The sequence below is a fragment of the Periophthalmus magnuspinnatus genome, chromosome 9 (genome assembly GCF_009829125.3).
Source record: "Periophthalmus magnuspinnatus isolate fPerMag1 chromosome 9, fPerMag1.2.pri, whole genome shotgun sequence".
NCBI lineage: Eukaryota > Metazoa > Chordata > Actinopteri > Gobiiformes > Gobiidae > Periophthalmus > Periophthalmus magnuspinnatus.
The window spans coordinates 20,022,646-20,048,471 of NC_047134.1; the positions used below are offsets into that span (position 1 = coordinate 20,022,646).

The following is a 25,826-nucleotide window of genomic DNA, read 5'->3' on the forward strand; positions in this document are numbered from 1 at the left end:
TGTTATAGTCCAGGTGTGTGTGTGTTTGGTGAGTGGGCAGTCTCCTCTGTCCCTCTCCTCCCACCCCTCACTCCACAGCAGCCCATCTCCTCCTCTCTCCACCAAAACAAACCTCAGGTGACACATATAAACCACAAATATATCCCAGTGTGTGAGATGAAATTTCAATATTTTCTTTTATTAGAGCAAATTATGGTCACCTGTGGCAACTACATTTTGAGGACAATGATGATCCAGAATTTTTATAACGTTTTGTTTGGGAGGGACTTTATGGAATATAGATTTAGTGAGCCATGGATCAATGAGAGTTTTTAGACAAATTCATGATAATGGCATTGATGTTTTTATTGGACTTTTTGATAGCCACACAGACCTTATTCCCAATGTCCCTAAATCCAGCTCGACTGAGAACTTTAGACTCCCCAAAAAGTGACAATTTACAACCTAAATTCTGTGTCAGTGTTTTTGTTTTGTTTTTTATTCATAAAACAAATGGAAAAAAAAAAATCTAGATTACATATGGATATTATGGTTTTACATTTGTTTTTTGTAAACCGCATTGTGTTCTAAAATTACTTAACTGACTTTCTGTTTAAAACTTAAGATCTGGCGAGAGTGGCATTTCATCGTAGCAAGAAGGATTTTCATTTTCTTGTTGTTTCTTCTGTTGATCCGGACTCTGAATTTTATTAATAATTGCAAATATGTACAGAAAAGCAGGAGAAGATAGGGGGTAAGTGAAAACAGACATTTTCTTAACGCTCCAATTTCAAATGCAGGGCAATACAAGAGTATATCAAGATCAAACAGGCATGGATCTCTCACATAACAACTTTGAGTAAACTAAGGGATAAGGGAACACATAGATCTAACATAAAAGTAAATATAAATACCATAAAAGGAATGAACCAATGATCAGTTATCGCATTTTAATGTCCGCACCACTATTGTTGTGTATAGTTGAACTCCTTCCTTCCCACCTGCAGCTTGAGTGAGTGTGTGTCAGGAGGCGAGCGGGGGACAGAGCTGTGGTGTTGTGACATATTTGGTGGTTTGGACTCCCTGGCTGCTTCTGCTGCTGGTGGGCTTCCTCCTGTTTAGACCCTAATAAGCATGGGAGCTGGCCGGGGCTGTTGTGACACCCCGTCAGCCTGTGGGCCACTCCGCCTCTGCACGCGATGGACTCCATGATTGTGCGCTGACCTTTGCATCATGGGAAAGATGACAGGTAATTTAGAGGCCTCAGGGAGCGTACGTACATACACTGTCCCCGCCACAACCACCCACCATCGCCCAGCTCCAACCTTCAAAACTGAGAACTGCACCCACCCGACCGACTGCGCGCAGGCAATTAAAGCAGGACGGAGGGACGTGCGATGTGGGAATGGACCTATGTTTAGAAAGGCTTTGACACAAAATGGTGCCAGAAGTTTACAGTGTAACAACAATGTTCAGTCTGTAGTATTAGCAGACCTTAAAAGGCCCATATTACGATATTTGAACTATGTTATAATATTGTATCCTTATCAAAAACATACAGAGTTGTGTTTTGTTTCATTGACACAAGTTTAACACACAAACCCTGCATATTTAAAGAGTCCTCTCAAACAGAAAACACTGTGTTCTACCGGGTGATGTCATATGGTAATACAGGAAGTGCTCCACTGTGTTTTTAAACTCCATACATCGTCATTATTTTTGGATAATTTCATCCCTGGCTAATATCTGCTGAACAAGTAAAAGGTATCTGTATCTGTCTAACTTGAAAACTACCACCTCATGACATCACAAGGTGAAACAAGATTTTTGAGCTTTAGAGATATAGACTCAAGTATAGACAATAGTTACTCAAACATGTGTGGAATGAAAAAAACAGCCACAACTTATGGTATATTTTTGAAGAGGTAACAACATTCTAACATCTTCCAAGTTTGTGCTAGTCAAATGGTACCAAGTTTTGAGTCTAAAATTTCAACATCTCTCTGGGTTAATTAAACCTTTATTTCTCAATTTGGTGATGGCAAAGAGGTTATAAGGTAGAAATCTGTGTATGGATATGAGGAAAGTAGCCCTGTATTCAAAGGACAGATCAATACTTTTTTGCAATATCTCGATGACTCATAACAACATTATGGCAATTCATCAGAAATGTGCTAAAAGGTGCTTGTAAATGTCTTGGTTGAGGTTCAAGTATCACACAAAAAGTGGATTGTAAAATGACAAAACTTCAGAAATATCACTTTATACCATTGTTTGGAAAATTAGACTGCACATTTCTGTTCTTTTGAAGAAGAAAAAAATCTTTTACAAAATAGTTTATTTTTCAAAGTAAAAATTTTGCCACACAACTATTTCAATGCTAAGTTTTGATGTATATATAGCAGGTGTAGGCAGAAGGTAAAGTGTGTGTGTTGTGCCTAACCTTATCTCCAATTACAGCACACTAATGGACATTCATCTACAAAATGAATACAACTACTGGACATTTTACTACATCATACTACTCATCATAATGAGGGGGAAAATCAGCAACTGTTACAACTATCATAAAACTATTCTTACTTTTGTTGTTCCTTCAAATATTTTCAATTACTATTTTCTTAAAAAATCTATTTTGTAAAAGAGAAGCAGCTTGTTTTAGCTAATTGCCATAACTGTTCCATAACTCATTGCTTGATAAGAAAAATGTTCCCTAAGAGTAATTCACTTGACTTGGATTGGTATTATGGATAAATACTTACTTTTGAATTTATTATTACTATTTATTTAACTTTTAACTTTTTTTTTTTTACAATTTCTAATTTTGTGCCCCAAAACAGTTCTTTTGACCAAAAAGACACAAATTAAACATCACCTTTCACCCGCACATTAAATCATTACCACTCTGCCACAGCCTCTAGATCTGCACAGCCCCTCCTCCCTGCCTCTTCGCCTCTACCTGTACATTACCATTACCTCATTGACTTTAACTACATGTGCTGTGTCGAGCTTTGATTGACAGGCCCTCGTGGCTCCGTCGACACACTTTGTTTGAATTTTGTCACATACGCAGACACGCTTCAGGCTTTTTACACAGGCGCATCTAATCACCTCCACCACCATCACCCCCTTCCTCCCAACAAGCTGAGCATACGCAGGGGGGTGGCAGACTGGTGGTGCAGCAGGGAAACCATGATTTAGAGTGATAATTGCTTAATCACCAGTTGTGATAATTGTAATTGATGACTGCATAATTGCTAATTGCGCTCTGTATGGGAAGCTCTCTTTTGGCTGCTCTGCCTCTCCATTGTAGGGTCTGTTCCCTCCTCACGCATTTATGTCTGTAGCACACGTCTCTCCAGCGCTTTGTTTACACTGGGCGGTCACCACAGTAACTGGAGCCTGAGGATGGAGCAGAGCAGGGTAGTAAAAGTGTTATGATAAATGATGAGAAAAGTAAACCTGTTTGAGCTATGTTTAAGGCACTGTACCTGATTTTTACTTAGTTCATTTGAAACAGTTTGTATTAGTCCAGAGTTATTCTCCACTTTGTCTACCTTCTATCATAATTATTCACTGTGATGAGTTTATAAATGCTTTTCACAACTTTCAGAGGTCAGAGCAAAGTTTTGCCATTATGATAATGCTAAAAAGAAAAATCATGCTAACAGTGCAAGTCCTGATTATCGGACAATAGAACACTTTATAATTAACTGCCGACAGTACACAGCAGACTGACTTTGACCTCAAGAGCTGCTTATACAATATATCTGTACTGGGGCGATTTTGCTCAAATATATAGAAGACAATCGGGTCCAAGGCCTTTAAGATTATCTTTATATAACCAGAAAAATACCACCAGATTTGGAAATCAAACTAGAGACCTTGTTGTTGTGAGTCCTAGCTCTACTATGCCACTTTACAGTACAGTCCAGGTGGTTTATTTACTATTGCAAACCGAAGTAAAGTTGTTCCTTCAATTTTAATAGTAAGCTCATTTGTTTTTCATTCATCTTAGTAAATGATTAACTGCATACAGGTTGTATAGTACAAGTTTACATATTCAGATGTAAATTCAAACAAGGAGCAAAACTCAGATCTGAACTGCAGTTTGAAAACCTCTGATTAGTCCAAACTTTGAGAAGAGAATCTGTTCATTGCTTCAAATATATGTATTTTGTAGTATTTATTAAGAACATGAAACCCAAGTTGCTTACTATGTCACCATTAATGTCTTCTATTATACCCCAATATTGTGTGATATTCTTGCTCCCTCCTTTCTTAGCAGGTCCAGTGTTTCCTTATGAAGACTTATTGTCTTGGTTGTGGCTTGGTCTCCTCTGTATGTGCTCCAGGCCTCTCTCTGGCTCTCTGTCTGTTCTTTTATCACAAAACACCTCCAAACCAAGAACTAGCTCTAAGGACTAATACTGTACAACACTATTAAATAAGGACAGATGTGCTAGTGCAGTTATATAACAAACAATGGCCGAGTTTGACCTTACAGACTTGGGACATCTGAACATTTTTGCAGCATTGCAATCTTTGACCATACCATACTAACTTGTATATGAATTAACTGTATATGATCAACATCATCTATTCAAATAATGATGTTGAAAGTGCTTGTTAATGTGTCTGTGTGTATAAGTGTTTGATGAAAAACTTAACGATGCTATTGAAATTCAAATTCATTCATTAAAAATTACCTCGAACCTAGAACTTTGACTTAAATTTGTAAATCAATGTTTTAATGTCATTTAAAAAAAACAAAACATTTTTTGACATTATTTTGGGTACTGTAGTATGAATTAACATGTTGATAAAGCTAACTCTATATCTGCAAAATCATGAATGAATCCTGAGAAGAGTCTTTGTATACCTCCATTGAACACATGGGGGCGCTAACATGGGATAGTGTCCGTTAGCTTGATTGATGCTTGCTGTGTTGTCTTTTGGCAGGTTAATGGTGTGATTGTAGAGGTAATCTCTTGTTCTCTTGTTAGACGATGACGAAGGGCAGGAGGAGCAGTACATCTCAGACACGTAGCCACTTCCTATGTGTCTCCATATGCGGCCGGAGTGTTTTTGATATATGCACCTGTAATGACAATGAGATGTAGTGACACTGTTTCAACACCTGGGGTTTGGTGGAGTTTGTCTTTGCTGTTTTGTATGCACTCTTTAAGAAAATATTAAAGGTCTGGCTGAACAGGACTAAAAAAAATAGTCACCAAGCATACTGTACATTCAGAAATAAAAAAAAAGGTTAACGGTGCAATATCTAACTTCTCTGGTGGAGGGTGTATCATTCTCTTATCTCCATGTAGATTATTACTTTACCTAGAAAGTTCCAGAGCATGGCATTCTTTCAGATTTTGAGACAAATGGATGATGCCACCAGGCCAAGTTACTGGTCAGATCTGTGGAGAGACAACCCTGCTCATAGTGAGAATGCATGTTTTACAAGGTATTTTTGAGCAATATAAACTTTAAATAAATGGAACATAGATACATTTAAAGCCAAAAAATCTGAAATGCATTAGGTTGTGACAAATTTCCTTTCCTGTATATATATCTCCTCTAACTATGACACTAATTCAACTTTAAAAGGTGAAATGTGTATCTTAAATTAGCCTGAATGCCTTGAGTAAGACAACATCCTGGTATTCCTGCGTTATCTCTCTCTCCTCTCACTATTGCTTGTGTATTGATTGGGGTCGGGCCTTTTCCATTCTCCTCAAACTCGTGTGAGCGTCTGTGAGTGCCACTGATGCAGGGTGCGCTTGATCTTTATGATATTTCTTTAAACATGATGCTGTCCTTATGCCTCCTTGGGGACGCAGCCAGCCATTTTCAGTAAATCAAACTCCCTCCCCTCTCTCTCACCTTCTCCCTCCTATTACTCTCTCTCTGTCTCTCTCTCTCTCCTTAACCCCTCCCCTTTCTCTCCCTCTCGTTTTCCTTCTAGCATCCTCTCTCTCCCACCTTCTTTTCTCTCTCCCTGGTCCTAATCTTTCTCCATCTTTCTCTCTCTTCTCTAATCCTTCCTCTCTTCCTCCCTCCTTCACTCCCCTCTCTCTTCCCCCTCTACTTCATGTTTCTCTTCTCTCTCCCGAGCCTTTCCCCTCTCCTTCTCTCTTGCTTTACATTTCTCTCTCCCTCCCTCTCTCCCTGCCCAATCTTTCTCCGTCCCTCTTTCCCTCTATTCCTTCTCTCAACTGTCTTCTCTCTCTCCCCACCATCTCTCTCTCTTCTCCACATTTTGTTCTTTTCTCCCTCTCTCACTTCTCTCCATGTTTCTCGCTCTCTTCTCTCAGTCCCCAGCCCCTTCCCTCTCTCCCCCTCTCTTTGATTCATTCTTTCACCTCTCTCTCCCACCTTCTCCTCTCTCCCTGCTCCCTCTGCTTCAATCTCCCTGTTGTCTCTTTTCCACTCTCTTTACATGCTCTCCCTCTCTCTCCCCATCTCTCTTCTCTCTCCATCCCTCTCCCTCTTTCTCTTATTTATAACCCCACTAAACAGCCGCCGCTCTCACATACGCCTTCATTCTCATAAGTGTTTTGAGCCCGGGCCAAATGAATGCTTTTCAAGAGCAGTGGCAGTGAAAGAGGAGAGGGGCGGCGCAGTTACAGGGCCACTGTCATCTAAAACAATCAATGTATTTTAAAACAGTAGACCTAATCAAATACACTATAGGTTTATACAGATGTCTGACTTTATGCTTTTGTCTTCATAGAGTTTATATACAAATAAATTGTGTGATCTTTTGGGTCATCACCGTTCACTCATTATTAGCATTATAAAACTTTTAACAAATTTGACTTTTTAAAAATATAGTTGATTTGTTTATTTGATACTGTTTTAAAACCTGCTACATGCCAATTCACACAGTAACTCAGTTGGTAGAGTGATCGTCCACTGACCCAGAGTTTGGTGGTTTGAATCCAGTTCTTGAGCGGTCGCATCTACTGACCCACAAGTTGACGTTGTGATTCCACCTCCCACAGATGAACACTGTTGTTGTGTCCTTGAGCAAGATACATAACTCACCTGTGTCTGTGTAAACTGGTGTGTGAATGGGTTTCTGGATGTAAAGCGTTCTGAGTGTCTTGAGGTTGCTAAAGCCCTATCTAAAAATTTGACCATTTACCATTTATTTGTCATGGTGATCAGTGCAAATGTGCAGCTTAAACAAACAAACACAAACAATTGAGAATAACCAAACCAAAACAACAACAACAAAGGTGTACTATTTTATAATACTGTAGTCAGTCAGTAACTTCTAGTCACAAATATAAATGATCAGGTTCAACATTAATTCATTTGTTTGTATTGTAAACAACAGGAAAATTTGCCTCTTACCCTCATCACATTCAGAATTTGAATACTTATGTCAAACCCAAGCCGTGATAAAATCAAATGGTTGCACAGTGGGATGCAAATGACAGTTGTCCTAATTGATGTAATACACACATTTACAGTATAATTGCATCAAGCCCATTATTTAAATTTCTATACTTCCATGTAAACCGTCAGACACCCCATTGACAGTAGATGATGATAATTTGAATACAGTCTGTTCTCATTATGGGGGGTCTATGGTCCGTTGTGATCAGCAGAGGGCGCTGGCAGGGGGTCCTTTGTGACATCCAGACCTTGCACTAGCCTAACCCACATAGCCACTAGTGCAGGTGGGACCAGGTGGCAGCTAATTCGCTTCCTTTGTCTCTCATAATGAATGGTTAATTGGTTTGCGTCACCCGCCGAGCAGAGCATAGAAGGAGGGCCCTGTGTCTGGCTCCTGTCCCACGTACCTACATTTACGAGGCCAAATGTCAAAGCTACATGCAGACAGGAGCAGTCACACAGGGGGCTGAGTGCAGATGATGTCTGTGGTAATTTACATAAGTTTTATATATAGTCATGGTTGAAAATAGCATGATTTGAGTAGGTCTTAGTTAAAGGTGTACTGTCCTTTTCTGAAAGAGGTTCCGCCACCTGCTTGTGTCCATGGAGATGCTATTGCTCTCCCTTGATTGTTCCACCAATATCACAATATCGATATCTTGCATTGATTGAATTACATGTGTTTATATTGCTTAAAAATACTTGGAAAATCCTGCAGTAATACTGTGAGCAGGATCACCTCCTCACAGATCTGACCTGTATCTTGGCCTGGTTATGTGCCCTGCTTGTCTGCATGGAGCGAAATGTGTTTAATGCCATACTATAGAACATTCCAAGCAAAGCAATAACATTGTAGACAAGAAACTGGCAGACGCTCCACCAGAAAAACATGGTGTACCTTTAACTGGGGTTAATATGTCAAAATGATCAGAACATTGTCAGTAATAAGTAAATTGTATGACATGAGCTCAACTGATTGTATATGCCTGATATTGGCTTCCACAGGTGCTTTTCACTCTTGTTCTGGTTTGGTCTTTCCAGTCCTAGTTAAGTCCTGATGTAGACTGTTTGGTCTGGTTCTGAACCTGGTTTAGTCCTTGTCCTTGACATGTGGTGAAATGTATATATAGAATTATTTCTCTTTGAATTGTATTTTAAACATACAATCTAAGTAGTATGCAATCAAAATCTAAGTAGTAAGTCACTTTAAATGTATAGCTAATAGAAGTGAATAATACCATAACATAAAAACTGTGTATCATAAATAGTATCTTAGACACATTTTTACAGCTGAATATTGATAATCTGACCATTCGGTTTTATTCCTTGCCACTTGAATAATCTTTGCACTGTACATGTGTTATGTACATTATATGTATATGTCTCACTCACATAACACTAAAGCACTAAAGTTCTTGTCTTTTGCAATGTCTATGATGTGTACCTTACACTCCTTTTGCTATTGAGTCACTGTCTCTTTGTGAAGTCATTCAGAATATTTGCATACATGTTCTCCATCTAACAGCATATGAACATAACCGTCATATTGAAAGTGATTGTGCCTGTGTGTTCCTCTGCAGGTGGTTGCTCTGAACAAGCGCAGTAAAGAGGCGGAGTCGGCCTTCCTGGGGATCTACAAACAGCTGATCGAGGCTCCAGGTCAGTCCAACACTACAGGGGACCAGAGTGTTTCATTATACCAGGGCCGATAAAAGATTAGAGCAAAATGATGTGTAAGGACCCTATTTGTGATTTCTAGACCGGCCACAAACATAGGAGTAATAATTTTATAAATACTTTCCACATAACTAGTGTTTTATGAATCAGGTACACATCAAAACAGATCATCGTCATTTTTGAGCAAATGAAGAAAATTTTAGGTTAAAAATGTAGGTTTAGTTGCGCCTTGTGGATGAAGGGCCCTGTGCATCTCCGTAGCTTGTTAATATCTTTGCTGTATATAGTTTATAATATATGGACACACACACGTGCTTCCTAATGGGCAGTACAAATATTAGATTTAATGTAAAGTTACTCAGTGCTGCACTCTAACTCTGTTGACGGTTAACAATTGTTGCCTTGTTGATATCAGTCTTATAATTGAGCACCAAGACTTTTGTGATGAATAAAAAAGTTATTGGTAGCAATGTTTGATTACTGGATCATGGACTGCTCAGACGTTAACACATGTGAACAACTTGCACTTGCATGAAAGCATTACAGGCTATGGTAGACTGATTTGCTACTCTTCATAAGAGATCAAAACAACTGTCAAACATAGTAGCGACGGCTGATTAATTACCTTAAAAAAAATTACTAATAAGTTCTTTTTTGATATTCTTCATAGAGAATTTGAGAAAACCTCTGAATATTTAACCACATATTTTGTCAAAACAGGACCTATCATTAATTAATTGAATGTCTCTCCTCACCCTTGCTCTACTTTTTTATTGTTTACTGTCCTGACATAGCATAGCCCATTACCTCTATTGCTCCAAACTTAATTTACTTTCAAGCCATATCTCTGTGAATCCCTCTAAATAGTGGTACCTACCTCCTTTGTATCCTCTTAACATCACACAACATCTATGAACTATCTGCAATACATGAGGCAACATCCAGCACTGAAGAAGTCATTCCTCTCCATAGATATAAGACACATAAAGCTCCATACCCCACGGCTCTTATCTATTTTTCAAAGTCAGTGCCTGTGAGCGCTTTCCAAAACTCGGCATGCGGCCACTTCAAACCCGCGCCTCGGTCCTTGAGTGGTGCCTGGCGGAGGGGCTGAGGAGCAGGGTACAAGCAGGATCCTGGATGTTGATTGTGGAGGGCCAATTAAAATCCCCCACTGAAGTCTGGAGCTCCATGCACAAGGCGGGACTGATGAGGCCAATGGGGAAACATGCGGAGGGGCAGAAACCTTCAAAAGAACCAAAGACACCATATAAGTAAAGTTAAATCAGAAGAAGGTGCGAGGTTTTATGGGTAGACGCCAGAAGTAGTTGGTCACTGTGTTAAATGCAATGCGATGGTGTATGCAATTTGGGGTATTTTTGTTGTAATATGATAAGATTTAAGCTGTGGAGGGGTGAATTTGTCCCTTTTATGGCTAATTATTTGTACATTGCGCTATTTATTTGTTGCAGCTCATGTCTTTTAATGAAACAGTGTATTTAAAAATGGATTATCTTACATTATTGAAATTTTTATTAGTGGCATAAAGTAGTTTCAATATGATCTTTTATCGCAATATATCTCTGTAGTAATATATCATGCTCTATCCTTATCGTTACAGGCCTAAGCTTTGCAATTAGATTTGTAATTTATGTTTTAATAATGGGAGTCAAAGTTCACATTTTGTATCCAGGAGAATTGACAAAAACATGTCACTGATTAATGAAGTGACAAACTAATACAAGAATCACATTTCATCAACGTGTTTGTACAGATCTAAACTACAGGGATAGCAGTTTTGTATGCCAATGAAACCAAATATTTTGTTAATTGTGATTCCTTTAGGATTTGCCTGCTTTCAGATTGTGATTTCAGTCTAATATGTCTTTCTTTACTCTTGGCCATTTCACCCATAGACTGTATAAAGAAGTGGACTAAGTGAGTGTGACGTCACCACAGCGTTCAGATCATGTGAAGCTCATCGAAGTTAGCAGTTATAGTGGTGAATTTGGAGCCATGTTGCATATTAGGTATTCTGACCTTGAATATAATAGCAACCAAAGGGCCAATCCAGAGTGAGGCTGTTGAAGTATAGTAAAAGAAAATTTCAAAAGAATCAAAGATTCAAATCTGTCAACTGGACAAAAAGTTCTAGGAGTGAAGAAGGAGTGGACTTTTTGCCCAGATGACAGATTTGAATTTTTCTTTTACTATGGATCATACCTGGACAACTGAGGGATTACACAGACATCGAGGCTGTTGAAGGTAATGCCCCCTCACACCCGCACTGCTGGTTTAGCAGGGAACGGGTACTTAGCAATGCTATCAATCAAACCTCTTGCTAATGCTAGCAGGAGAGACCTTAAGGAAAGAAGGTGCCTGATTTATCTGTTATTAATGTTTCTATCTTCAATTACAAAATTTCATAATAAAGATACCAGGATCATGTAGAGTGGGCAAATACGAACATTTTAAATCTCCTCAGTTGTTCATTTCCTCCATTGGTTTATGGACCTTATTCCGCCCTGCCCACTTTTGCCTCTAAATGCCAAACCACATTTTCTTCATGGTGGCACTTCCAGTGAAGCAAGAATCCCATTCATTTCAATGGAGAATTTGAGAAAACTTTTACCACTAAAATATGATATAAAGGAGGTTAATTTATGTTAAACATTCTGTGTTCATGTGCATCAACAAGTCAACACTGCACCAACCCTCGGGGAGGCTTTAAAATGGCTCTGTAGTCTGTATAGAAATGATTTGCTGTCAAGATCAGCAGCCCCATGTAAAATAATACAATCTGAATAATGATGTAGATGGCAACTTCCAGAATAAGGTGAATTCCATAGATCCATGGGTTTATTCAGCGCTGTGTGAGCCTGCTGTGGTCCTCAGCACACATGGGTTTATTCAGCTTTGTGTGAGCCTGCTGTGGTCCTCACTACACATGGGTTTATTCAGCGCTGTGTGAATGTGCTGTGGTCCTCACTACACATGGGTTTATTCAGCTTTGTGTGAGCCTGCTGTGGTCCTCACTACACATGGGTTTATTCAGCTTTGTGTGAATGTGCTGTGGTCCTCACTACACATGGGTTTATTCAGCTTTGTGTGAGCCTGCTGTGGTCCTCAGCACACATGGGTTTATTCAGCTTTGTGTGAGCCTGCTGTGCTCCTCAGCACACATGGGTTTATTCAGTGCTGTGTGAGCCTGCTGTGGTCCTCAGTACACATGGGTTTTATTCAGCACTGTGGGAAAATGGGATTATTTGAATATAGTATGTAACAATTTATTTATGCTTTTGGCACAGTGATTTTAGATTTTATTGGACAAGCACTGCTTGCCTTGATTGCCCTGACCGCACACCACTGATATACACAAAATATATACAAAGCAGATTGTGGTCTGATAGAGTCATCTTTAATCTGACTGGTGATTTTATAGTTGAAAAGTACTTTAAAGCAGACCTATTATGCAAAATCGACTTTTCAGTGCATTTAACCCTGTTATACCCCTTCTCATTTCCCCTCTCCAAGTTGTATTTGGAGTGATTCATGCATGTTATTGCCATATTGCAGATCAACCATCGTTTCCACTGCCACTGGTGTACGCCTACTGCTCTGTTCTTACTTTGTTTGCCAATTTAATTTTTTTAATCAATGATATGTGTAGGATTCGGCAGCATTGCATAGCCATTTTGATACAAATGAAAAAAAAAAATCTGCTACTTGTTAGTGTGATGTGCACCCGTCCATCAGAAGTGCCGACACTCACTTTGTCACATTTACAGCAATGTCTCCTCCCATTGGACACTGCGGTTTTCTAACATTGAAGTCAACGGACTTGTTTTTTTGTTTTTTTTTTTTAGATTAATATTGCATTTTAAATTGTGCTAATTATAACATAATGATCCACAGGTGTCATTGTTTATAACCATATAGCAAATCAAGTGTAATATGTCTTATGTTATATGAAAATATAACATAAATATACATAAATATATGAAATTGATGAATGGCAGAATTTAGCTGAAAATTAAAGGGACAGTATATTTAATTTTCAAATTCCATCAACATGACTTATCTGTGTCTAATATTTGTGTCCAGATATTAGCTGTATACAAATCAAGTATAGTTTGTACAGATAAAAATTGTAATGATTTATTCTTAACTATAAAAAGATTGAACATGGTGGCCAATTTGTTGTCCGTCCATATACTGAGAATGAGAAAGACTTGTACATGTGCTCTATGCAGGGTGAGGAACTGGCAACACAGGTTCAGTTACAATAGTTTTTTTTTTCATTTTGTTTTAATTGCAGGCTATATAACTTTAATTCTATTCAAATCCGTGTGCCTTGGCAAACTCACCAGACTATATACTGCCAGCATACTTTTATACATATTGAGTATTTGTTTGGGAACATATGTACTGCATTGCTCTCCATTGCAGCACAACGCAAGCAGCAAACTGAGCCCAATCTGTGTGTAGATCAGAGGGACACTTGTGGCAGGAGTAGCGAGCGCTGTTTACAGATTCAATGAATACAAGATAAAAGTGCGCGTCTGAGAAAACCGCCACGCATCCACTGACTTTTAAAGGTCCCCATTTTTCCTTGAAGTCCCCTGCTTGATATAGCGCCATGCACACACACAGACACACACTTTGAATGCCGTTATTTCCTTGATAAGAAATACCTAAGCTTGAAGATGTTTGATTCTTCTGACCTATACCTTTTATACGGGAGCCTCGATTCAAATGCGGCGTCTCAGAGGGATGTAGTTTGTCATGGACGATGCTGAAAGAGTGTATTGAAGAATTGCTGTTCAGAGACTAAAGTGGTAATGACAGAACAAAGGAGGGTGTCAGACAACATAGACTCAAGGTGGAGATGAGGTAGCACTGCTTTGAACACAGTTCGGATCTTTCATTAAAAATGTGCATGAGTATACATTGTTTTACTGTAGTGGGATAATCTTATGTCAGGACAGGTAAGGTGAAGAACAAAATTGCAAGATATCAGCTTTTAGCGTTAGACTGTTGTAGAATCACAATATCAGTTTTAAAAGTGCACCATGTAACTCCGCCAACTTCTTGTCACCTTGGAAATGTTATTGCCTTGGCTGGAAGACTCTTCACTAAGGTATTTTATTATTTGCATCATTCATCAATCATTTCATCTCCATGGAGACACGAAAGTGGAAGATGCACCACTTGAAAAGTTGCGTAGAGCACATTTAAATTGAATTATAAGATGTACAATTCTAATTTGTCTGATGACTGGCCTTTAGATTTAGATCTGTGTACAAAAATATTAAAAAAAAAAAAATTCTAAACAGTTCAAACTTGTAATAGTCACTACTTTTTTAGTTCTGTTTTGTCTGTATCCGTTGCTTTGTCACAATTTCTATATCATTGCCGACTGAGACTCACTTCACAGTTAGAAGATCCGGTGGTGACTGATGGCAAAAATCTTATACTAAACAAAAAAACATAACATAATGGCAAATCTATGATTTTTAATTGCATATTTAAATTTACATTATGTCAACCTTCTACAGTTTGCCACAGTTTCTTGCCATTCCTTTGTCTGTTTCAGTATACCCTCCATATGTTATACCCCACCTTGAGAATATGTCCACTGCTCTTTTTTAATCTCCATTTAAACCACAGAATCGGCCTTCTCTCCATATCTCGCCATCTGCTCTGGCCTTACTGTATCCTAAACATGTTTTTGTCACTGTACCTCGTCCCGCCTCTGTCCAAGGTCACTACCCTCCCCCCCAGTGTCACCCCGCCCGCCCCCCTCTGCTAAAATGGATGACTTGAGGTACGGCAGAGGACATGCATTTGGCTATGGCCCGCTCCATTCTCTCCCCTTTAACACAACAGTGAGCTTCCCCAACAAACGTCACACCTCATGTATTTTTAATCTTTTGACAGATGCAATTATTCTCTACACGCCGTGCTCGTTAATCTTAATGCAGTTATTACTATTCATTGCGTGTGACTATTTTCTTTTTTTTTTTAATCTTTTTTTCTTCTGCAATTATTACATTCGAGTGTAAGAGTGCATGGCCGCTGCTTGTTGACATCGCTGCTAACCGGCCAATCAAAACGAGGTAATGAATGTAATCAGGAAGTAGGGGTGAGGCACATGTTAAAGCTGGACCTGTTGGATAAGGCATACAGTACCGTGGCCCTGTACTGGCAAATTAGAAATCCCCAACCACTGTAGCAACTAATGTAATTTCAAATCTCAGAATTTAAATTTTACTTTTGACTTGTTCATTTATTCATTAGTTATCAATTAAAGTGCTCAATATAACTTTTTTGTTGAAGGGTACACCGACTTCTTATTGTCACGGAGAAGTTATCTTTACACTTTATCATTAAAACAGCTATTCTTACAGTAAGTGGAGGGCGCCATGCACTCCACAGATCTGACCTGTAACTTAGCTTGGTAGTGTCACCTGCTTGTCTCATTGGAAATAGATAAGTTTAATGTTATACTATAGAACGTTCCTGACAAAACACTTTTCCAGAAACGTTATATAGGGCACCTTTTAATGTGAATGAAAAAGTCACCAATTTACTAAATGTAGATGGTCTGGCTATGTGTTAAATCATAATGCAATATATACACCACCAATCTATTAGTAAGAGATTGTTGACATAAAGAAATTAATCTTTTTTATCTATTTTTATCTATCCCTCCATGCCACTTGAGCTGTTAGAAACCTTCTTCAGATCATGGGCTAGGTTCATGGTCAGGAATAGCTGGAGAGGATTAGCTTGTTTACCAAGTTTTAGGTTGAGGAATCCGGAGTACCCTGATGAAACCAACCCCAACGTGGGAATCAAACCCGGGACCTTCTTGTTGTGAGGCAGGAATGCTAACCACTCTGCCACCCAACTGCGTTTTGATGAAATCCAATGGTTTAGTTGAGGGTATGCTTTTTCTGACATCTCAAATCCAAACCTTTGTTCAGTCCGACATGTGTCAATCGCTAGCATCTGGACACGTTTCATTTGTCCCATTCACACAGTATTAAACAGTAATATCTGTTTCTGTGGTCCAATAGGGTTACTCTTTGTCCTACTTTGACTATGCATTGGTTCAATAAACTTCCCACAAATAAACTTCCTGATTCCCGACACGATAGTTTGCCTGTTGTTTTATGCTTTTGATGCAAGACGTCAATCCACCCGAGTTTCATTAGCGCCTTATATTTTGATTTGCGGATGACACTTCCCCATGCTGTGCACTGTATCTCCTCGTCATGAAAGAAAACCTGTAAGCCGCAGATGCCTAACTATCTTCTGCATCACCTCCGCATTGTTTTTGATCAGCCAACGTAAGCAAGTCGCGATCACTGAAGATTCAAATTTGGTGCGGTGTATTGCTTGCCGATCTTCGCTGTTCGGTTGAAGTTTGTTGAGAATGTCGCCGCTGGCATAGCCCTGAGACCTGCTCCTGTTTGCTACTCCAAACTCACTCCTCTCCCAGGAGCCAAACTGCGCTCCAAACGGCACCTTTTATCTCAGACTTTCTCAAGATTTCAATGCTATGGAACTCTGGCGTCTCTGTTATAAAATCTAATAACAATCACATAGGTCAAATTAGTTGTCATTTCAATCCAGGTTGAAGTTTGTGTTCTCTATAGAATGAAAGCTATTGTATTGTACCTTAGACTTTACTTTTTAACTTTTTTAATGTTAGGATGTATCATTACCATACACTTCAGGCACTTTACCTGATTTGTACTGTTTAGTTCATTTTAAACGGTTTGCAGTGGTCCAATGTTACCTTATACAACAGTGCACTTCCTGATTATCAATAATATAAAATAAAATGCTTTATAATTAGATGCAGAGTTATGGCTGACTAATTTTGACTTCAAGAGCTGACTGTTGACCTCTGTACTGAGGCAAAATATATTTCACTGAAATACATAAACAAAGGAGACACAGGACACATATATTATAAAAGCAGCTTGTAGTATCAAAGACTGCTGTGGCCTGTTTCCTTTATCCTCCGAGAACCAAGAAGAAGTATACTGTTGATACAGTTTGCTAGCATTACCATGACCAAAACTCTACTCTTGCCAAACTTTGGACCCTGCAGTTTAAACATTTAAAGTTTTACAACAGTAAAATTCAGGTAGCACCTTTAACGCTTAACAAACATACAAACAGTAACTGATCCATAAAACTTTTACGAAGTTATTATAATTTCACACACACAACTGGCTTTTGTGGAAAACCCATTCAAAATGGTGATGGAAAAATACTTTTTACATAGAAATTTTAATTAGTGACTCAAAAGATTTTTTACTTGTTTATCAGATTTTTACAAAGTTGTTTTTGTGGTCAAGGTCACAGTCAGACAATGGCATAGATCACAACAAGAATAGGCTTTGAGAAGTTTTATTTTTTATTTATTTATTTTTTTTAATTAGGTAAAAAAGCAATCTAAATTCAAATTATTCATGATGTATTCACGTTTAATATAAGATACAGTTTGTGGACTAGAGATTACCATTTGTTGGAAAGTTTTGTAGATTCAGAAGGAGATTTTGTCACTTACTCTTCAACACTATATTTTCATGATCATATACCTTATCCATTGTATGTAAAGCACTCGAATACATGCCAACAGCACTTGCTAGTGGTGAACAGGGGAACTGCGTGCCACTCTGCCTCTTTTTGCCTCATTAAGTCACATGTCCCTTTTGTATGTGCACCTCTCTAAGTGCCTTGCATATTCAAGCCACATTTCTCCCTTAGTGGTGAGAACATTTGAGCCATTCATTTCATACAAACCCATAGAGCCAGCCTGTCCTTCTGAAACCTGCTCTATACATGAAAGAGCTCCAAGGCAAAATGCATTGTAAGCGGGTAGCGGCAGTTAGTTATAGCAGTATTCATTGAGAGAAAGCCAGCCACTCATACTACAAATACGGTTTTCAGGTTACTGCATTTGCAATAAGCTATATCATCAAGAATCAGTATTATTTTATTGTGTCTGCTTTGAACTTCATATTGGAAAGGAGGAGATATATTATGCAAAATTGACTTTTATGAGCTTTTATCCATGGTTTCCCCTCATCACTAGACTACACAAAGTTTTGTTTAGATTGATTGATGCATGTTTGAATAATCCTGTATTGATAGATAGATAGATACATACATAGATACATAGATCCATATTTAGATACATACATAGATGGATACTTTATTGCATGCATTTAGAGTTTCAGTGCTCAAAAAAAAAGCAGTTTTCACCCTCTATCTCTGCCCACAGCACTGTACTCAAAAAATCATTTCAGAAATAAAAACATGTAAATGAAAATCTACTGCTTATCCAATATGAGAGGGTGGGGCCACTTAGTTATGCAGTTTTGAGCAGGAAGTCAGTGGACCCATTTCTATAATTAATGTGTATTAGATCAATATTGCTATTTACAATGAACAACATTTTAAATTATGACCTGCATATGTGATCATTTATGAGTACCGTAAAAAGCATAATACGTCTTCTTTAAATATAATACTGCATTGTTTCATAAGCAAATGTTTCAGGCTTGACAGCGCTGTCCTGTGTAACTGCTGAGATGGTTAGCACTTTCGCCTGACAACAAGAAGGTCTCAGGTTTGTCTCACGGATAGATTTTATATTTTGTTCCTATCCCTGTGTCTAACTGGGTTTCTTCTGTGTCCTCCAGCTAGGTACTCCTGTCCAAAATCCTATAACTCAGATCTGTTGAAGGGTCTCCGGGTGCTGCATTGCTTATGTCTTATCCTCTTCACAAGATTAAACACATTTTTAGGGAGAATGAAATACTTTAACTTTAAAATATACGGAGATACACTGCTCCATCAGATATGCATATAATAACAGGCATGCAAAGCTATAGTAAGGGCTCCAAGGCAAAACGCATTGTAATCACGCAGCTTCAGTTAAAGCAGCATTTGTGGAGGTCTGTGGGAGAAAATAAGGCCGTGTACAGAAGGGAAACGAGAGCTCTCCGGGAGGGTCCAGATTATGCACAAGTGATTAATAAGAGCCGTAATAAACATAGGCCCAGGGGATGTTTGAGGTGCTTAATAATGCATTATGTTCATAAAAGAGCCCAGGCCCTCAGCACGGGTCCCAGCGGACTACAGGGTACCCCAGAGGGACGCGCCCAAGTGGGGATTTTAGAGAGAGAAAAGAGGGGAGAGATGAGTGGAGGAATGTGAGACAAGAAGCAGGATTTGAAATTAGGTGTGTTAAAATAGGAGGGGAATTATAGTAAGCAGTACATCAGAGGTGAAAGATATATCGAAAAATGGATAATATCGCAAGTGTTTGGCAATATGCAAAATTTGAATATTGAGTGTGTCGTATTATATAAAAAAAATACCTCAAAAAGAAACATCTAGTGTTATCTCCTAAACAAGCATATTTCTGTGCTTTTGTGGTCCATTCAAATTTTGTTTTTAACTTGAACCTAAACCAGGTGCATTTGAGCACATTCCTCATCTGAATATGAAAAATACTGGAGTAAAGAAAATATCAGTGCTAATATCAATATTGGTATACTGATACATTGCCGTGTGTGTGTTAGTGTAGTTGAAACTAGAAGTTTACACATGCCATATAAAAAGACACTTTTCTCACTGTCTGACATGAAATTACATTAAACTAGACTTTTAGACAATTTTTCACTACTTTCTTCAAATTCATCGTACATCTTCTGTATGTAAATACAGTAAGATTACTCTGTATTTAAGTAATTTGGGAAAACCCAGATGATGATGTTATGTCCTTGGAAATGTCTGGTAGGTTTATTGACAACATTTGATTTAATTAGAGACACACCTGTGGATGTATCTGAAGGCACACCTGAAACACACTGCTTCTTTGTTTAACATCATGGGGAAAGTCAAAAGAAATTAGCCAAGATATCAAGAAAAGAGTTGTGGACTTGTACAAGTCTGGTTCATCCTTGGGTGCAATTTCCAGATGCCTGAAGGTGCCACATTCACCTGTTCAAACAGTTTTATGCAAGTATAAAGACCATGGGAATGTCCAGCCATCACACCGCTCAGTAAGGAGACAGGTTCTGAGTCCCAGAAATGAACGTGCTTTGGACCGAAATCTGCATATCAACCCAAGAACAGAAGAAAAAGACCTTGTGAAGATGCTGCTGAAGCTGGTAAGAGTGTGTCATGATCCACAGTGAAACAAGTACTGTACCGACATGGGCTGAAAGGCCACTCTGCCAGGAAGAAGCCATTACTCCAAAAGAAACATAACAAGCCAGATTACAGTTTGTAAATGCACACAGGGACAAAGACCATAATTTTTGGAGACATATCCTGTGGTCTTACAAAACTAAAATTTGACTGTTCCATGGCAGCTGTGGTTAGAGAAATGGATTTTAAGTGTGTGCAATGATCAGTAGTTATGTAAGAAGAAATATTATTGAGAAATATTGTTGTTTATTCCTTCCTTTGAAGTTATGGAGTGGTTTAGTTTTATGTGGGAATTATAAAGGTGGCCATAATGAGCATCATTACATTTGGAGGAAAAAGGGGGGAGCTTGTAAGCCTGAGAACACCATCCCAACTGTGAAATACGGGGGTGGCAGCATCATGTTGTGTGGTTGTTTTGCTGCAAGAGGGACTGGTGCACTTCACAAAACAGATGATATTATTAGGAAAGAACATTATGTGGAAATACTGAAGCAACATCTGAAGACATCAGCTGAAAAGTTAAAGCTTGGGTGCAAATGGACAATGACTCGAAGCATACTGCCAAACTGGTTACAAACTAGCTTAAGGATAACAAAATTAATGTTTTGGAGTGACCATCACAAATCCCTGGTGAAAGCATGATCTTTGTTTTATTTCTTTACTCTTTAACTTTATGTTGAATACTGTGTGCTACAGACATTGAGGTGAACTTGTTTTCAGTAAGAATGCTACACATGCTTATTTTAAGATGTCTTCACTGCCACCTGTTACTTCTGTGACAAGAGGTTTTGCAATCCACCTTTTCAGTGACTGCAAGCATTCTTTTCAGTGATGTATTCTACCTTCTGGTACCAGTTAATGGTCTACCCATTTCTGACCTTGTACGGGCAATATGTAATATTTGTTTAAGTCTTTATAGGACCAGCCTACAACAGGGAAGGCTCCTTTATAATGTAACACACATGTGCCTGCTGTCTGTACTGTCACTCATCTGATCAGCTAAAACTTTTTTCAACTCTCTACCTGGTCTGCAATCACTTCCTTCACAATTACACCTGATCTCAATCCTATAGAAAATGTATAGGGAGACTTGAAAAGGCATGTGTGAGCAAAACAGCCTACAAACGTGGCTCAGTTATACCAGTTCTGTCAGGAGGAATGGGCAAAAATTCCTGCCAACTATTGTGAGAAACTTGTGGAAGGATATGCAAAATATTTAACCCGAGTCACATAGTTTAAAGGCAATGGGACCAAATACTAATGAAATGTATGGAAACTTCTGACTTTGAAGAAAGTAATGAAAGATTGTCTAAAAATATCTCTTATTATTCTGGCATTTAGCAAATAGAAATGATTTTGGTAATCCTAAAACAGAAAAAGTTTAGTCTGATATCTTGTCAGACACTGAAAAAGAAAGGCATATGTGTCTTTTTATGTAGTTCTTCTGGTTTCAACTGTATATGCATGTGTGGTGAACAACAGGAGAATTTGTATTAAGATTTGTTTTTTTGTTTTTTCATAGAGGTCTATCAGTATTGGTTCCCATCCTAATACACAGAGGTTTACATAAAACAGATAGATAGATAGATAGATAGATAGATAGATAGATAGATAGATAGATAGATAGATAGATAGATAGATAGATAGATAGATAGATAGATAGATAGATAGATAGATAGATAGATAGATAGATAGATAGATAGATAGATAGATAGATAGATAATTAAACAAACAAGCAAATACAACAATACAAATAGGACCTTTTCTTGTTAAGATTCCTGATGTTGCCAAATGGTTTCCATTGCTCTCTCCTCCCTGATTTTCTGGGTCATAAAAAAAATCTATAATGTCCTATAGATTGATGACCAAATTTACTTCACTTTATTAAAGTACATATAATCCATTATATTTACAAGTTTGACCACAACCTCATTTTGAGATCAGATATATAACAGTAAAAATAATAAAAAGAAAAACAATAAAAAAAGAAACATTGACCCAGGCCTCAAAACGTGATAATTAGCTTTCAAATTTGTGTTGCTCCATTTCTGTAACTTGTCGGTCTGAAAACCCTTTTGGCTTTGTAATGGTTTTTGTGTTATTTCCACTTCATCATTTTGGTGATAATGAAGTGGTCACCATGAAGTACTCTGCTCATTTAGCTGCAGTGGGATGCTACTAAGAAAACTGAGAATGTCTTTGTCCCATTTGTGGATATGAAAAATGCCACGACTACATTCAACCAGGACTAAAACGAAAGATTGAAAAGGACTAAATCACTGTGGACAATATATTATTGTGATTGTTTTTTTTATTAACAAGTTTAAATGTACATAATCAAGAATAGGCTCAAATTGTTTTCAAGTTTCTGTCCTATTCCATAGAAACATGTCATTGTAAACAAAATAGCTTGTGGCTACTCATTTATGCAGTGCATCTTGTCTAGCCTACTTCATCATTTAAAGTTCACACTTTTAAACTAGTGTCCCATCCTTGAAATAAGACTAGATCCCAAATAATAACTAAAACTGCCTGAAGCCTACAAAAGTGATAATTATCCATTTCAGTAACACTCTAACTCTTGTCTTATTAATATTTTTTGTGAAATTTCTGCTGTGATGTTAAATGTCGTCATTTGGATTTTGCTGAGACAATTGTCCTGCAGTGCTGTGGTCATTTAGGTAGCTTGAATGCTATACTGAATAGTATCCCATTTGTGGATGTGAGAGGGGTGCTGGAGGGGTGCACGGGGAGAAGGGGTATATACTAATCATTTAAAGTTCATACTACTATTAAAGCATTTGTCCCATCCTTGCAATAAAACCAGATCCAAAACAATAACGAAAAGGGCCTGAAGTCTAGAAAAGTGATAATTAGCCACATCGGTAACTCACTAGTAAAAAACTTGTCCTATGATTTTTTTTTTTTGATTTTTTTTTTTTTTTTGAAATTTCTGCTATGATGATGTTGAATTTCATCATAATGGTTTGGCCGATAATGAGGAGATTGTCCTATAGTGAATACTAGGGGTCCTGGGGGGGGTCTACTATTTATTTTGAGTTGTTCAGACTATTGATGAACCATAACTAAAACTGCCTGAGGTCTACAAATGTGATAATTAACCACATTGGTAACTGTAGCAGTCCTAAAAAACATGAAATTTCTGCAGCGATGATGTTGAATTTCATCATTTTGCGATTGTCCTGCAGTGCTGTGGTCATTTAGCTAGCTTGAATGCTATACCGAATATTATCCCATTTGTGGATGTGAGAAGGGTGCTGGAGGGGTGCATGAGGACGAGGGATGTCTACTTATCATTTATACTATTAAACCATTTGTCCCATCCTTGCAATAAGATTAGATCCAAAATAATAACTAAAACTGCCTGATATGCACAAAAGTGATAATTAGCCACATTGGTAACTCACTAGCAGTGGTTAAAAAAATGAAAAACTTGTCCGATTAATTGTTTTTTGAGAAATTTCTGCTGTGATGATGTTGAATTTCATCATTATGGTTTAGTTGATAATGAGGTGATTGTCCTGTAGTGAATTTTGTCCCATTTGTGGATACGAGAGGGGTGCTGGAGGGGGTACATGAGGAGGAGTAAGTGGGGTGTCTGCTAATCATTTTTAGTTGTTCAGACTATTGATAAACCATAACTAAAACTGCCTGAAGTGTACAAATGTGATAATTAACCGCATTGGTAACTCTAGTAGTCCTAAAATCTCTGCTGTGATGATGTTGAATTTCATCATTTTGAGATTGTCCTGCAGTGCTGTGGTCATTTAGCTAGCTTGAATGCTATACCGAATATTATCCCATTTGTGGATGTGAGAGGGGTGCTGGAGGGGTGCAGTTGACCAGGCGTGGGGTGCGTGTAGCAGGTGTGTTGGGGCGGTCCGTCTTGGCCTTGTCAGCGATACCACATCATTAGGAGGCGAGCGCGGCAGGGAGCGCCATTACGTCTCCCTGGGCTCTGTGCAATTACGCGCTGACATAATTAACCCAGCAAGCCCATTAGCCGCGCGTTGGCCGACTGAAGAGAGGGGGAGAAAAAAACTATAATTATTTGTTGTGCGCATGTTAATGAGGCCAGCTGTGTTCCCATCATACAACACGAACAAATTAATTTACAAGGCTGCGCTCCAAGGTTTTTTCTTTTCATTCAAAACATCTTGTGTGTTATTTTTTTATTTTTATTATTCTCAGAGTGGACTTCAAGGTCCGTAAACACGCTGCTGCAACGAACAGTAAGACTTGTGCAATGTTGTCGTCAAGGACCAAAAGTAGGGTGACAAGAGTGGCGACTCTCACCTTTAGCGATAAGGACTGTTGGAAGTACAGTTGGGAGTAATCTTTTAATTTGTCAAGGATTATAGACTTGAATAAAATATCTTGAAATTTTGAAAAGAAATTTTGAGGTCTGTTGATTCAAAACTAGAAGTGATCATTGCCCGGGGTCCCATTTATAAAACTGGCTGTAGAATTCTGACTGAAACTCTGGACTAAAAACATAACTTTTCCTTACCTTAATCTTACTTGTGTAATTTCTTGGAGTGCTATTTTGTATTTTTGCTTGGGTAATATTATTTTCAAGTAACATAACTTACTTGAATACAGTTTTTGGCCACTCTACCCTTTGGTTTGTCTTTTAATAGATCAACATTGTAACATTGACTATGATTAAAGTTGGACTAAACACTAAACTTCTCCCATAACCACAGTTCAGCTCTGGAACTCTCTCCCCACTGACCTCCGCAATACTGACACACTCTCACACTTCAAATCCAAACTCAAGGCCCACTTGTTCAGACTGGCATATTCTTTATAATCCACAACTGCACTGTCCTTTTCAATGTTTGTTTTTATCTGAATGTTTTTAACTGTATGTTTATAAATGTTGATTTTAACTGTCTGTAAATTGTATATTATATTGTAAGGTGACCTTGAGTGCCCAGAAAGGTGCCCTATAAATAAAATGTATTATTATTATTTATTATTCAAATAGTGCTGCTAACTTGTGCTTTACCTGGACGACTAAGGTAGAGAGCGAGGGGGAAAGGAGGGGCGGGGCTTGGGTTTATATGATTAGTGTGATTGGTCTGATAAGTCGCAACACTTCAACTCTGCCCCTGCAGCCAGGTCTTTGTAATCAGAAACACCTGGCTGGGGGCAGTCCTGTTTGATGTCCCGTGGCGCTTGAAATCACAATTGCTCTGGAGGCAGAACACACTCAGTTTTGGACCAGAAAGCTGCAAGTTTACCTTGTTTGCACTAGCAGCAAAAAAGTTCTAGTAGTTGAAAATTGATGTAGTGTTTAGTTCCACTTTAATTACAAAGTAGAAGATCATGGGCCACAGATTTCGGTGATGTCTAAATTCTCAACACAACAAAAATAGCAACAATAATCTGAAATAAGCCATAGCAAGTTTCTTCTTTTTGGATTTACTGTCACTCACATTCAAATGCTAAACTAAAATCTGGACTGTTGCACGACAGGTTGTCTCAGTGGCATT

At 38.3% G+C, this 25,826-nt stretch overlaps 2 protein-coding genes across 2 annotated transcripts in view; both read left to right on the forward strand.

Annotated features, from left to right (window-relative positions):
* The window catches only part of LOC117375800 (sarcoplasmic/endoplasmic reticulum calcium ATPase 2), a 272,725-nt gene that overhangs the window by 202,160 nt on the left and 44,739 nt on the right, over positions 1–25,826 (forward strand). The window lies entirely within an intron of this gene.
* The window catches only part of cux2b (cut-like homeobox 2b), a 156,987-nt gene that overhangs the window by 106,096 nt on the left and 25,065 nt on the right, over positions 1–25,826 (forward strand). The window contains exon 4 of the mRNA XM_033972704.2: positions 8,970–9,048. Within this exon, the coding sequence (XP_033828595.1) occupies positions 8,970–9,048 (79 nt within the window). The remainder of the gene's footprint in view (positions 1–8,969; positions 9,049–25,826) is intronic.